Source organism: Carex rostrata, chromosome 17 (assembly GCF_964058835.1).
Source record: "Carex rostrata chromosome 17, lpCarRost1.2, whole genome shotgun sequence".
NCBI lineage: Eukaryota > Viridiplantae > Streptophyta > Magnoliopsida > Poales > Cyperaceae > Carex > Carex rostrata.
This window is the reverse complement of record NC_135934.1, coordinates 3,027,199-3,042,375: the sequence shown is the minus strand read 5'-3', so window position 1 is coordinate 3,042,375 and position 15,177 is coordinate 3,027,199. Positions and strand designations below refer to the sequence as shown.

General features: G+C 36.9%; 2 protein-coding genes across 3 annotated transcripts; both read left to right on the top strand.

Moving 5' to 3' along the window:
* The first annotated feature begins 1,755 nt into the window (after positions 1-1,755).
* Positions 1,756-14,402, top strand: LOC144568319 (uncharacterized). Of its 2 annotated transcripts, XM_078318626.1 has the most exons (3): positions 1,762-3,147; positions 12,909-13,838; positions 13,929-14,402. In XM_078318626.1, the coding sequence occupies exons 1-3, from the start codon at positions 1,767-1,769 to the stop codon at positions 14,321-14,323; spliced, it is 2,706 nt and encodes a 901-aa protein (XP_078174752.1). In that variant the 5' UTR covers positions 1,762-1,766; the 3' UTR covers positions 14,324-14,402. The 2 variants fall into 2 exon arrangements, with proteins under 2 accessions (XP_078174753.1, XP_078174752.1); XM_078318627.1 differs by lacking the exons at positions 12,909-13,838; positions 13,929-14,402 and adding an exon at positions 4,056-4,538 and having other exon boundaries at positions 1,756-3,945.
* LOC144568437 (putative receptor-like protein kinase At3g47110) lies at positions 7,690-9,075 on the top strand. The gene is made up of 2 exons (XM_078318792.1): positions 7,690-8,489; positions 8,584-9,075. The coding sequence occupies exons 1-2, from the start codon at positions 7,763-7,765 to the stop codon at positions 8,976-8,978; spliced, it is 1,122 nt and encodes a 373-aa protein (XP_078174918.1). The 5' UTR covers positions 7,690-7,762; the 3' UTR covers positions 8,979-9,075.
* Positions 14,403-15,177: the final 775 nt, after the last annotated feature.

Sequence of the window (15,177 nt, the reverse complement as noted above, 5' to 3'; positions counted from 1 at the left end):
AATGTTTGGTAGTCTGCAGAACTTTTTGTGAAACCAAGTTTTATCAAGGTCCAACCGTAGAGAATTCGGATCCGGTTGTAGAGCGAGATAGCGTTAGGGTGTCAATATCTCGATTGGAGTGCGGCGGTGAGTAGATTTGATTGTTGTCGGAGCGCAGTGGCGGCCGAAGAAGTGGATCCGGTTGTAGAGCGAGATGACGATTAAAGTATTACGATGATCAATATCTTGATTGGAGCACGACAGTAAGTAGATCATGTTGTCGTCGAAGCGTGGCGGCAGTTAAAGAAGCAGATCCGGTCGTGGAGCGAAATGAAAATTAGAATACTAGATTAAATTTTATGAGAATAAAAGAGTAAATTTAGAAATTACGGTCATTTAATTCATTGTAAATAAGTTTTTTATCAATGAAATTGTTAGTTGGTATTTAAAATTACTAACCTTAAAAAAAACAATAAATATACATTACATTATTAATATAAAAATGAAAATGTAAATGTGCAATCAATTTTAGCTATATATTTGTACGGCTATAAACATTATTGAAAAAGTACATAATCAATAGAAGAGAAGACTATTATTAAGTATAATTTTCTTGTCTACGTGTCTTAATTATGCGAATTTGAATACAATAGTTAACTAGAACTTGAAAAATGTATGAAATAAAATTAATTAAAGCTTACATAATATATTTTGTATCATGAAAATAATTATATCTTATCATATATACCTCATCTCCATATAGGTATATATCTACATTTATAATTTTTATAATTACTCTGTAGGCCGATAGATGCACGAAATTATCTTTATGCAAACAACATGCGTAGTTTTTATTAATTATATTCACTAGGATGATCAGGCATGGTAAATTCATATATGCGTAGTTTGTAACATTTGTTTACTGACATGGAAGTAATATTAAGAGACACAATGTAATTGAAAGTCTCATTTCACACCGACAAATGTATTATCATTTATATATCTCTTATTATACCTTTGTTTTAGTTGATGGATTCGGACAATCCAATCTAATATAAATGCATCAAATTAATCTGATGATTTAATTAATAACATAAACAGAACCCCGCTTCTAAATAGTGTCAGTGAATCCATCTGACAGACTGACACATTCTTTTTAAATTGAATGGTCCCAAGTTCCAACTCAAAACGTAGCTTATAAAATTTTAGCCCGAAATAACAACAAAAACAGCTTCTCTTACTACCCTGTTTTAATTCAATCTTTTAATTGTGACGCGACATTCAATGAAACAAAAGCAGCTAGCAACATGCTTTGTTGGTTGGTTTGAAACTTTCAAAGAAGTGTTTTGACCAATAAGGCAATAATTACTATTCGAGTTTTCCATTAACTGACTTAATTTCCTGCCATTAATTATTATTTCCCCTCCATGAAAGGTAGGTCCTTTTCGGACATTAATTAGTTACTTTCTCATCAAAGCAAATTTGTTAGTTTGTGGGACAGGTACCACAGTATAACGATTTTTCTGGCAGTTCTGTGAAACTAATATTCGATTTCTCAAAACTATTAATTAATTTAAATATTTCTTCCTTTTTGTAATTAATTACGGTGCCATCCGCACTCATCATAATTTCGGTAAAATATTCCAATATATAAGTTCAAGTTGGCTTATTCTAGTCAAGTCAACAAGTACCAGTGTGCCATACTGCCACAGTAATTTGTCTCTATAAAATGAAAACTGGTCTCCAGCGTTAGTGCATCCTCAGAAGCACTTGACAAAAGATAACTAATGATGTATCCTTTGCTTCCTATACTCTTTTCCATTTTCATAATTTTTGCTGCTGCCGCCGCCTCAGAGCAACAAATTCTGCTGAATATCAAATCCAAGCTCTCTGATCCCCACTCAGCCTTAGCTTCTTGGAGAAATGATTCCCTCGAGTTTTGCCAATGGCGTGGAGTCACTTGCAACAACAACAATCCACCTCATGTTAATGCATTAGACCTCGGGGAGTTGGGACTCACCGGTTCCTTGTCCCCAAACATAGCTCATCTCACATTCATTAAAAAAATTAACCTGACAAGCAATAGCCTGCGCGGGGAAATACCGGTGGAGCTTGGTCGTATCAACAACCTAAATCACCTAGATCTCTCTTATAACCATTTCTACGGATTACTCCCAAATTCTCTTTACAACATTTCTTCCTTAACTTACTTGAGTTTGTCTCACAATGATCTGACTGGAGCTCTTCCACCAAATCTAGGGCAAAAATTTCCCCAAATTCAGATACTAGACCTAGGTTATAATCATTTTGATGGAGATCTGAGCAACCTAATAACATCTTTAGCAAACTGCAGTGCCTTACATACAATTGTTTTTCCTGTCAATAAGCTGTCAGGCAGTTTGCCAAATACAATAGGTAACCTTTCAACCAAGCTTCAGAAACTAGTATTAGGGTATAATGATATATCTGGGTCAATCCCTCGCGAGATCGGGAATCCCGTGAACCTCACTGACTTAAACTTGAATGGAAATTACTTTGAAGGTATTCTCCCCTCAACCATTGGTTCTATGTCAATATTAGGAAGGATGCAGATTTCTTACAATATACTGTCAGGATCCATCCCTGATTCCATAGGCAACCTTACCAAATTATACTTTCTCACCTTGATGGAAAATAAACTGAACAGCACTATCCCGGAAAGTTTGGGAAACTGCACCAGAATGCAGAATCTCAAAATCTGTTCCAATCAGCTTGAAGGAACCATACCAAGAGAAATATTAAGGTTAACTAGTATGATAGAACTTGACGCATCGAACAACCAACTAGTGGGGTCCATACCTGATGTATCTAGCATGACTTCCCTTAATTATTTGTCCCTTACAGCGAACAACTTGACAGGTACAATTCCTGATTCCTTAGGTTTTTGTCCATCCTTGGAGGAGCTCTATTTGGGAGAAAACTTAATCCAAGGGAGTATCCCTGAAACCTTCCAAAACATGAAAGGGATAACATTCCTTAATCTTTCTCGTAACAACATCTCAGGGAGAATTCCTGAGTTCTTTGGATCCCTTCGTACTCTGCAGTATCTGAACCTGGCTTTCAACAATTTAGTTGGGGAAGTACCAACAGGTGGTATATTTAGCAATGCCTCTGCTGTATCCCTCCTCGGTAATCAAGGATTGTGTAGCGGTGATTCAGAACTCCATCTGCCATCATGTGAATCGACACAATCATCTAAAATGGTGGTTATCATCAGTGTCACAATAACAGTTTCTGTTCTCATATGTTTCTGCCTTATTGTCAGCATTCTGTATCAACTGAGAAAGAATAAGAGGATGGCCAAGTCACCTACGCCCGCTCCATTCAAGGATGATAAGTACAAGAAGGTAGCATATTCTGATATTGTAAAAGCAACAGATGGGTTCTCCTCGAATAATTTGGTTGGTTCAGGGAGCTTTGGTTCTGTTTACAAGGGAATGTTAGATAACCAAGCGGTAGCTGTTAAGGTTTTCGACCTTGAGCAGCATGGAGCTCTGAGGAGCTTCAGTTCTGAATGCGAATCTTTGAGAAACATCAGGCACAAAAATCTAGTTGGTGTCATCACTTTGTGCTCCTCGCTAGATTTTAAAGGGAATGAATTTAAATCTCTAGTTTTCGAATACACCCCAAATGGCAGCCTTGACGAGTGGATACACCCGAAATCCTCAGGAAAGAAGCTGAGTTTTGCTGATGGAATAAATATAGCTATGGATGTTGCTTCTGGTCTGAGTTATTTGCATCATCACTGTGCAACTCCAATAGTCCATTGTGACATAAAGCCAGGCAACATACTTATCGACACAGACATGACCGCACTTGTCAGTGATTTTGGTCTTGCAAGGTTCTTGGCTGCTTCTCACTCCACCTCTGCGGAGGTGTCCACAACCTTGGTTGGTCTGAAAGGAACTATTGGCTATATACCACCAGGTAAATTAAGAAATTTCAAGTATCACAACTTCTCAAATTGTAACAATTTTCACACGTCTCATATAATTTTTTGTATGTAATATTTGTTGAATTTGCAATATTTACTGCAGAGTATGCATTGGGCAGCACCATCTCCACACAGGGTGATGTATATAGCTTTGGAATTGTTCTGCTGGAGATGTTGACCGGAAAGAGGCCAACGGATGCAATGTTCAAAGATGGTTCTAACATTCATGCATATGTTTCCAGTGCATTTCCAGAAAATATTATTGAGATCTTGGATCCTGGCATATTTGGAGAGTTGAACATGGTCATGGAGAAGTGCATAATTCTGCTCATTCATGTCGGCCTTGCCTGTTCTAAGGAAGCACCGAAAGATCGGATGAGAATGGAAGATGTGGCAGCTGAACTTTCAAAGATTAAACAAATTTACCTAGGAAGTATATAAATAGTTAGTTAGTTAGTAACCTAGTAAATAAGTTTGTGAGCTAAGTGCCACTAATATGTTTAAGAAATAGCTTTCCTTGTTGCTGTAAAGGCTTCCTTCTAATAGTTAACAGCAACCATAATAATTACCGAGTTATATTACGAAATTAGACGCCTTGAACAATTAATTAAATGGCAATTGCTTTTGCAATATCAGCATATGATACCTTTTTACTCACCTATATTTACTCATGTTCCATCTTAACTTTTTTGAGATTTATAATCTTTTTATAGATTTTGATTAACAATATAATGATTATTAGTGATTAATTCCGTTCGTTAATGTATAAATTTAAAATAATTATAACTTGACCCGTTGCTGCAAATTTAGCAGATTACCAGAAAAGAATTTTAAGTTAATAAACACACTCTTTTGTGGTTGTACATGTAGGCCCAGAACACACCATTATTAGGTCGTATTTCTTGCTAGGCCTATAGAATTAAAAAAAATGTGTTTAATTGATGGGCCTAAAGGTGTTCATCGGTTCGGTTCGGTTAAAACCGAAATAAAATAGACAAACCAAAGTTTTATTTCGGTTTCAAAAATAGAACTGAACCGAACCGTTTTAGCTTATCAACCGAACCGAACCGAACCAAAGTTTATTTCGGTTAATTTGGTTTGTCCGGTTAAAAACCGAAGTATATCAAATTTTTTTATTTAAAGCAAATTAGTCTAAGAACCAGCTAACAAACGAGTTCAATCTCGCCTAAAAGCCCAAATGAGCAAAAAAACACAAAGTCACAAATCAAGAACAGAGTTAATCTCATCTAAAAGGATGAATTTTGTCTTCTTTCAATAAAAACAAAACCTCAAAAATCAAATAATATAACAATCACAGCCAACCAATTTTGCCGACCTTCCCTCCTCAACAATAATGACCATGATTTAAAGGAAAGACAAGGTGAGGTGTCAAGTTTCAACCAAACGTAAAATTAGAGTAAATTACAAAGAGAACAAACCGTGATGAAACAAAAAAAAATAAAAAAATCAAGAAGATCCAACTCGATTAACAGCTTAGATGAACAAAATAATTATCCCGACACCCATTCTCGCTTGCATCGCCATATAAAATTCGGCTCTCCAAGAAACTCTAGATTCTTCCTTGGGAGAGAGATGGAGCAACGAAACCTAGAACTAAAAGCGAGGGAGAGCAGTCAAGAGTTTTGAGAGAGGAAAGGCAACAGAGGAAGGAGTAGAGGTTATCGGAACGAAGACAAGAAGAAATGGGAGAAAGTAAAAAGAATGAGAGACGGTGAGAGATGACTTGGGTTCACGGAATGGTTCACAATTTCAAAATTTTTAATACTTTTTCTCCGCTCAACCTAAGACCCTGACTTCATATCTCTGAAGTTCGGTGGGTTCGGTATCTTCGGTTTTAAAAAAATTTAAACCGAACCGAACCAAACATCTGAATCGGTTTTGAAAAATAAACCGAACCGTTTAGCTCAAATTTTCTCGGTTCTGTTTAAAACCGATTAAACCGGACCCGATGAACACCCTAGGCCTAATATCATACCTTCATCGAAAATTAAGAGCAACGCAAGTTTTAAAAGGGTTTTAAATACTTGCAAGTAGGATACAACCACACAAAATAAGCCGACAACATTGAAAGAACAGATGATAACAATCTTTCTTTTTAATCATATACTTTGGTGAAAATCAATTAATTTGGGCCCAAGGAGGCCTATTTGCTTTCCACCCGAATTAATTTGGGCCCAATAATGCATTGCTCAGGGGTGGCTAGGGTTGGCAAAAAAGCTCGTAGCTATTGGTTTGATTGTGACTCGCACCTGACTGACTTGCTTGTTATTGGGCCGAGTTGTTAACGAGTCAGTCAGAAGGCTTCGCTCTAATTAGATACTTTAGTCAAACTTATTGAGGAACAAGATACTTTAGTTAGGCTACAAGCTCCTGTTGAGAAATAAATTAGTCAGGCAAAGAGGGTATTGGTACAGCTATGTACTGGTATTGGTATGATTTAATATTGTTCTCTAACACACTGTTCTTAGAAGATAAAATAAAAGAAGGGTAAAATTGGAATACATAGAAATTTAGTGTTTAATATAATGGATTGGATAAATATGTGAGTTTTTACAATTTTTAAAGATAAATATGTAATTATTAATTTTTGAGGGATAAATACGTAATATTAAAACTTTTGAGAGATATACATGAAATTTCCCCTAATGCTTTTATGCTCCATCACGATTGATGGAACATTTAATGAAAATAAAAGTAGGTTGAAACTTTCAATGCCGTGTCGTTGGGTGTCCGCTCTCACCTCCACTTATTTCTCTATTTTCTTTTCTTTTTTGAAAAGAACCTCCACTTATTTCTCAAGTCTTCCATGAATTGACTGAGTAAATTGCACGTTATTATCATTTCTACTCGTTGAAGAGTATACCGTAGGTCCTTTTCGTAAACTAAGTACTTTCGGAAATTTCATCAATTTTGACTTTGACGAGACCTCGGTAATTTGGATTGCACTTTATTTTTAATTGGAAAAAAAAATGGGGTTGATCCAAAGTCATAAATAAATAAAGACACAATATTCCCTTCCGTAGCAATCAGAATATACATAATGTTTAGACAAGAGGAATGTATGGAATGACTGTGGCAGAGAGGGAATGTTGGAGTATAATTTGGATGGCAGTGGTTTGGCCCTCTAGCGTGAGAGAAACGGAATATTTTTTTCAAACAAGCATCACTAAGTGCATTGTTTGTTAACTTGTCCGGACTTAGATATTTATCAATGGATGAATTCGATTTAAAGGCATCAAGTAATATATTTTTTTATTCTTTTTCAAAAAAAAAATATATATATATATACTTGTAATTAGTAATAAAGTAGAAATCTTGTAAATAAACTTTTTTATCAATATAATTGTCCTTCAAAAAAAAAAAAAAACTGTATCAACGGAAATAAATCTACTGTGATTCCAAAAAATCACAGGGACCTGCAATTTTAAATATGCATTGCTCTGCTTTGTGTTTTATGTAATTCCCATGCACCCACTGTTTATATACCATTGAGTCTAGCTTGTCAAAAATAGATCGGACCAAATTGACTTACTATGGTCAGTCAACTCAATAAGTGTACGTAATTTACTCTTTTATATATTGACTTGTGTTTCTCTCTATAAAATGAAAACTGGTAAATAGTGTCAGTGCATCCACAGAAACACTTGAAAAAAAACCTCACAATATAATTAATGATGTGTCCCATGAATCTTCTCCTTTCCATGTATTCTTCTAACTGCCTGTCATCATGCGCTTTTTAAGTAACCAACAACTTGGTACCAGATCGAAGCATCGACACACTCCTCTGAAATGGTGGTGATCATCTGCGCCATCATCACATTTGATGTTTTCATGTGTTTCTGCCTTGTTGTCCTCATTCTATACCAACTGAGAACGACTAAGAGGATCGGCAATTTGCATACACCCGCTTCATCCAAGGATGGGAGGTACAAGAAGGTATCATATGCTGATATAGCCAAAGCAACCGCGGGTTTCTCCTCAGAAAATTTGGTTGGTTCAGGGAGTTTTGGTTCTGTTTACAAGGGAATGCTAGATAACAAAGCAGTAGCTATTAAGGTTTTCGACCTTGAGCAGCATGAAGCTTTGAGGAGCTTCAATTCTGAATGCAAATCTTTGAGAAACATCAGGCACAAAAATCTAGTCAGTGTCTTCACTTCGTGCTCCTCGTTAGATTTTAAAGGGAATGATTTTAAATCTCTACTGTTCAAATACATCCCAAACGGCAGCCTTGAGGAATGGATACACCCGAAATCCCCAGAAAAGAAGCTGAGTTGGGTTGATGGAATATATGTAGCTATGGATGTTGCATCTGCTCTGAATTATTTGCATCATTACTGTGCAACTCCAATGGTCCATTGTGACATTAAGCCAAGCAACATACTTATTGACACCGACATGACCGCACTTGTCAGTGATTTTGGTCTCACAAGGTTCTTGGTTGCTTCGCACTCCACCTCTGCTGAGATGTCAACAACCTTGCATGGACTGAAAGGAACTATTGGATATATACCACCAGGTAAATAAACAAACTTCAAGTCTCACAACTTCTCAAATTTTCACAATTGTTTTCTTTTTATGTAATGTTGCTGTATTTGAAATATTTACTGTAGAGTATGCATCGGGTAGCACCATCTCCACGCAGGGTGATACATATAGCTATGGAATTGTTCTGTTGGAGATGTTGACTGGAAAGAGACCGACAGATGTGATATTCAGAGATGGATTCAACATTCATGCGTATGTTTCCAATGCATTCCCGGAAAAGATTATTGAGATCCTAAATCCTAGCATGTTTGAAGAGTTGAAATGCCTTGAAAGCAATCTAGGAAATGGAAATGACCTTCTGAACATGGTAATGGAGAAGTGCATAATTCCGCTCGTTCGTGTCGGCCTCGCTTGTTCTAAGGAAGCGCCAAAAGATCGGATGAGAATGGTAGATGCCGCAGTCGAACTTTCAAAGATTAAACAAAACCCATACCTAGGAAGCATATCATTGGTGTTTTAGTTAGCAGTGTGAAGGGAGTTAGTAAACTAGTAAATTATGTGAACAATGTGCCACTTAAACATTGCAACTTGAATAGCAATTGCAATTAATTAGCTGGGCTAGAGTTTGCAGATTCAAACCCAATTAAAATCTAGCCCACTTATAGTAAACTTGGATATATTTTCTAATAGGCCGAGAAGAATGTCAGTTTGGGCTTCTACGAAACAACAATTATTGAAATTTGTTTAATTGACAGGAAGAATATCATACCTTAATCGAAAATTAAGAGGAATGCAAGTTCTAAAAGGGTTTTAAATTCTTGCAAGTAGGGTACAATCACACAAAATAGACCGACAACATTGAAAGAAAAGATGATGCACAATCTTTCTTTTTAATCATATACTTTGGTGAAAATCAATTAATTTGGGCCCAAGGAGGCCTATTTGCTTTCCACCCGAATTAATTTGGGCCCAAGAATAAATTGCTTAGTGGATTAAAGTCGGACAGGGGCAAGGGTATTGGTCGGGCACGGGTAGCCGGGTATCTCGGGTATTTTTTTCAAAAATCATGCCCTGCCCGTCCTATACCCGTACCCGTTGTACCCTTGAGGGGCAAGACGGTCCGATCCGGTCCGTTTTTTTTTCTGTTTTTTTTTTGTCTGTTTTTTTTCTATTTTTTTTCTGTTTTTTTTTATTTTTCTGTTTTTTCTTTTTTCTATTTTTTTCTCTTTTTTTTGAACCGGGTGGGGGGAAATTTGAAATTTGGGTTTGATTTTTGAATTAAAGTGGGTCGGGTATAAGGGTACGGGTACGGGTAAGGATAGACGGGTACCCAGGTAGGGTAAAGTCGGGTACGGGTATGGTCGATCAGGGTAGGTCGGGTATTTGCCAAAAAAACAGTGACCGGTCCGGTTTTTGCCCGTACCCGTGTACCCGTTTACCCGACCTATACCCGGGCTCGGGCACGGGTACCCCGGGCAGGGTACGGTATACCCGACTGGGGTATAATTAATACACTATGGCTGACCTATAAATTTTTAAAAAAAATCAGCTTTTTCCTTTATATTTTATAATTCTATAAGCATTTGTATTTTTTTCTTACCATAATATATCACTATCCAAGTCACGTCCTTTTTCACAAATCATAGACAATAATTCAATTTATTTGCGTCGAAACATGTACATTGTAACCGAATAAAAATAAAATATATATTAACATGTGTACTCGTATTTTTAGTTTTATTTTATAATAGCATTTTATAAAAATCGTAATTCATACATGTCTCTTATTATGCTTTTATGTTCCATCCATCGTGATGGAAACATTTAACGAAAATAAAAGTAGTTTGAAACTTTCAATTGCTCAAGTCTTCCATTGAAGTCTTTGAAAAAGAGACCGAAGGTCCTTTTCGTAAATTAATTATTTTCGGAAATTTGATCAATTTTGACTTTGACGAGACCACAGTAATTTGGACCGTAATTTAGGTGCTAAATTCTAAGTCAATATTTGCCACCGTAATTTATTCTTTATATATTGTCATGTGTTTATTCCTAATATATGAAACATGGTCTCCACTCCAGTGTCAATATATACATCCTCATCAGAAACACTTCACAAGATAATTAATGATGGGTCGTTTGTTTTCTATACTCGTTAACATCTTCATAATTTCTGCTACTACTGTTGCTGCCTCAGAGCAACAAACTCTATTGAACATCAAATTCAAGTTCTCTGATCCCCACTCAGCCTTAGCTTCTTGGAGAAATGATTCCCTTGAGTTTTGCCAATGGCGTGGGGTCACTTGCAACGACAACAATCCACCTCATGTCACTGCACTAAACCTCGGGTCATTGGGACTCAACGGTTCCTTATCCCCGGACATAGCTCAACTCACATTCATTGAAAAAATCAACCTACAAAACAATTTCCTGCGCGGGGAAATACCGGGGAAGCTTGGCCTCATCAACGGCCTAAGGTACCTAGACCTCTCTTATAACAAATTCTACGGATCAGTCCCGAACTCTCTTTACAACATTTCTTCCCTAACTTACTTGAGTTTGTATAACAATACTCTGATTGGAGCTCTTCCATCAAACCTAGGGCAAAGACTTCCCCAACTTGAGATACTAGAGCTAGGTTCTAATGATTTTCAAGGAAATCTGACCAACCTGATTACTTCATTAGCAAACTGCAGTGCCTTAAAATCAATTGATTTTTCTTATAATAACCTGTCAGGCAGTTTGCCAAATACAATAGGGAACCTCTCAACCAAGCTTGAGAAACTAGTGCTAGAATATAATTCTATATCTGGCTCAATCCCTAGAGAGATCGGGAATCTCGTGAACCTCATTGATTTAAACTTGAATCAAAATGACCTTGAAGGTGTTCTTCCCTCAACCATTGGTTCTCTGTCAAAATTAGGAAGGATGTGGATTTCTGACAATAGACTGTCAGGGCCCATCCCTGATTCCATAGGAAACCTTACCGAATTATACTTTCTCAACTTGACGAACAATGAACTTAACGGCACCATCCCAGCAAGTTTGGGAAACTGCAACAGATTGCAGATTCTTGTAATCGGGTCCAATCAGCTTGAGATACTAGGTTATAATGATTTTCAAGGAAATCTGAGCGACCTAATAACTATATTAGCAAATTGCAGTGCCTTAAAAACAATTGATTTATCTGACAATTACCTGTCAGGCAGTTTGCCAAGTACAATAGGGAACCTCTCAACCAAGCTTGAGAAGCTAGTGCTAGAATATAACTATATATCTGGCTCGATCCCTAGAGAGATCGGGAATCTCGTGAACCTCATTGACTTAAACTTGAATCAAAATGACCTTGAAGGTGTTCTTCCCTCAACCATTGGTTCTCTGTCAAAATTAGGAAGGATGTGGATTTCTGACAATAGAGTGTCAGGGCCCATCCCTGATTCCATAGGGAACCTTACCGAATTATACTTTCTCAACTTGACGAACAATGAACTTAACGGCACCATCCCAGCAAGTTTGGGAAACTGCAACAGATTGCAGATTCTTGTAATCGGGTCTAATCAGCTTGAGATACTAGGTTATAATGATTTTCAAGGAAATCTGAGCAACCTAATAACTTCATTAGCAAACTGCAGTGCCTTAAAAACAATTGACTTTTCTCATAATAACCTGTCAGGCAGTTTGCCAAATACGATAGGGAACCTCTCAACCAAGCTTGAGAAACTAGTGCTAGAATATAATTCTATATCTGGCTTGATCCCTAGAGAGATCGGGAATCTCGTGAACCTCATTGACTTAAACTTGAATCAAAATGACCTTGAAGGTGTTCTTCCCTCAACCATTGGTTCTCTGTCAAAATTAGGAAGGATGAAGATTTCTGACAATAGACTGTCAGGGCCCATCCCTGATTCCATAGGAAACCTTACCGAATTATACTTTCTCAACTTGACGAACAATGAACTTAACGGCACCATCCCAGCAAGTTTGGGAAACTGCAACAGATTGCAGATTCTTGTAATCGGGTCCAATCAACTTGAGGGAGCCATGCCGAGAGAACTATTCAGGTTAAATAGTCAGATGACAAATTTTGACGCATCGAACAACCAGCTAGTAGGGTCCATACCTGATGTTTCTAGTATGTGTTCCCTTCGTTATCTGTCCCTTACAGGGAATAATTTCACAGGTATAATTCCTGATTCGTTAGGTTTTTGTCAGTCATTGGAGGTTCTTTTTTTGGATGACAACTTCATCCAAGGGAGTATCCCTGAAATCTTCAAAAACATGATAGTAATAACATATCTTGGTCTCTCTCATAACAACCTCGCTGGAAGAATTCCTGAGTTCTTTGAATCATTTGACTCTCTGCAGTATCTGAACCTGGCATTCAACAACTTTGATGGGGAAGTACCAACACATGGCATTTTTTTTAGATATCCCTCTGCAGTATCCCTCCAAGGTAATCAAGGATTGTGCAGCAATTATTCAGGACTCCATCTGCCGCCATGTGCTTTTAAAGTAATCAACAATTTGGTACCAGAGGCATCGAAAACATCCTCTAAAATGGTGGTTATCATTAGTGTCATAATCTCAATTGTTGTTCTCATATGTTTCTGCATTATTGTCATCATTCTATACCAACAAAGAAGAACTAAGAGGATCGGCAATTTGCATACACCCGCTTCATTCAGGAATAGCAATTTGCATACACCCGCTTCATTCAGGAATGGCAATTTGCATACACCCGCTTCATTCAGGAATGGCAATTTGCATACACCCGCTTCATTCAGTAATGGCAATTACAAGAAGATATCATATGTTGATATTGCAAAAGCAACTGGGGGTTTCTCCTCGGAAAATTTGGTTGGTTCAGGGAGCTTTGGTTCTGTTTATAAGGGAATTTTAGATAACAAAGTGCTAGCTGTCAAGGTTTTCGACCTTGAGCATCATGGAGCTCTGAGGAGCTTCAATTCTGAATGCAAATCTTTGAGAAACATCAGGCACAAAAATCTAGTCAGTGTCTTCACTTCGTGCTCCTCGCTAGATTTTAAAGGGAATGAATTTAAATCTCTACTTTTCGAATACATCCCAAACGGAAGCCTTGAGGAATGGATACATCCGAAATCCCCAGGAAAGAAACTGAGTTGGGCTGATGGAATATATATAGCTATGGATGTTGCTTCTGCTCTGAATTATTTGCATCACCACTGTGGAACTCCAATGGTCCATTGTGACATTAAACCAAGCAACATACTTATTGACACCGACATGACCGCACTTATCAGTGATTTTGGTCTCGCAAGGTTGTTGGTTGCTTCTCACTCCACCTCTGCTGGGGTGTCAACAACCTTGCATGGACTGAAAGGAACTATTGGCTATATACCACCAGGTAAATTAAGAAAACTTCAAGTCTCACAACTTCTCAATTTTCCACATTTTTTTTTATGTAATGTTGCTGTATTTTCAATATTTACTGTAGATTATGCATTGGGTAGCACCATCTCCGCGCAGGGTGATACATATAGCTATGGAATTGTTCTGTTGGAGATGTTGACTGGAAAGAGGCCGACAGATGCGACGTTCAGAGATGGATTCAACATTCATGCGTATGTTTCCGATGCATTCCCGGAAAAGATTATTGAGATTCTAGATCCTAGCATGTTTGAAGAGTTGAAATGCCTTGAAAGCAACCTAGGAAATGGCAATGACCTTCTGAACATGGTAATGGAGAAGTGCATAATTCCGCTAGTTCGTGTCGGCCTCGCCTGTTCTAAGGAAGCGCCAAAAGATCGGATGAGAATGGAACATGTCGTAGTCGAACTTTCAAAGATTAAACAAAACCCATACCTAGGAAGCATATCATTGGTGTTTTAGTTAATTAGCAGTGTTAAGGGAGTTAGTAAACTGGTAAATTTTGTGAGCAATGTTCCACTTAAACATTGCAACTTGAATTTGCAGATTCAAACCCAATTAAAATGTAGCCCACTTATAGCAAACTTGGATATATTTTCTAATAGGCCGAGAAGAATGTCAGTTTGGGCTTCTACAAAACAACAATTATTGATATTTTTGTGAAAGTATCATGGGTTTTGTAACTTTGTTCAGAGGCCCTGGTTAATTTGGATTCTGACAAAAGGCAAAAAACCAATATATAATTTTCAAATGGGTTCAAAAGTAGGTCGTTTTTTATTCTAACAGTTGGGTTAACTTCATCAGATAACAGATGTTTTATTGTTTTTTATATCGATGTTTGAGACAAACGCTTCCTCAAAAATCATTTTATTTCTTTTACTTAAGAAGAATAGTTGTTTGCATAAATAAATATTTTTCATTGATATAGTTTTTCAAGGTGTGAAATGTTGTCAGTGACATCATTTTACTCAACACAATCTATGTATTATTTCAATTCTTATAAACTGAATAAAACATTGATTTAGAGAAAAACAATGTCATTAATCTTCTGCACACAAAAAAAATATATTTTGCTTAAGCTAAAGAAATAAAACATTCTTATTAAATAAAGACATTAATGATTTTCTGATGAAGTAGAATGCTTACTAAAAAAGCGTCTTTCTCAAATATAGATGTCAAAGAAATAAAATATCAATTTTCTGATGAAACAAAACACTTTCTGAAAAAACGTTTGTAGTAGAATATGAGTCAGGGGTGTAAACGGAGTGGATAATGCTAATATCATATCCGTATCTGTATTTTAATGAACGGATAGT

Bases quoted from the DNA above. Each gene is read 5' to 3' on its own strand.
- LOC144568437 (XM_078318792.1), top strand. From the start codon at position 7,763: ATGGTGGTGATCATCTGCGCCATCATCACATTTGATGTTTTCATGTGT. The intron at 8,490-8,583 runs GTAAATAAACAA...TATTTACTGTAG, and splicing joins TATTGGATATATACCACCAG to AGTATGCATCGGGTAGCACC.
- LOC144568319 (XM_078318626.1), top strand. From the start codon at position 1,767: ATGATGTATCCTTTGCTTCCTATACTCTTTTCCATTTTCATAATTTTT. The intron at 3,148-12,908 runs GTAATCAAGGAT...TATCCCTCCAAG, and splicing joins CTCTGCTGTATCCCTCCTCG to GTAATCAAGGATTGTGCAGC. The intron at 13,839-13,928 runs GTAAATTAAGAA...TATTTACTGTAG, and splicing joins TATTGGCTATATACCACCAG to ATTATGCATTGGGTAGCACC.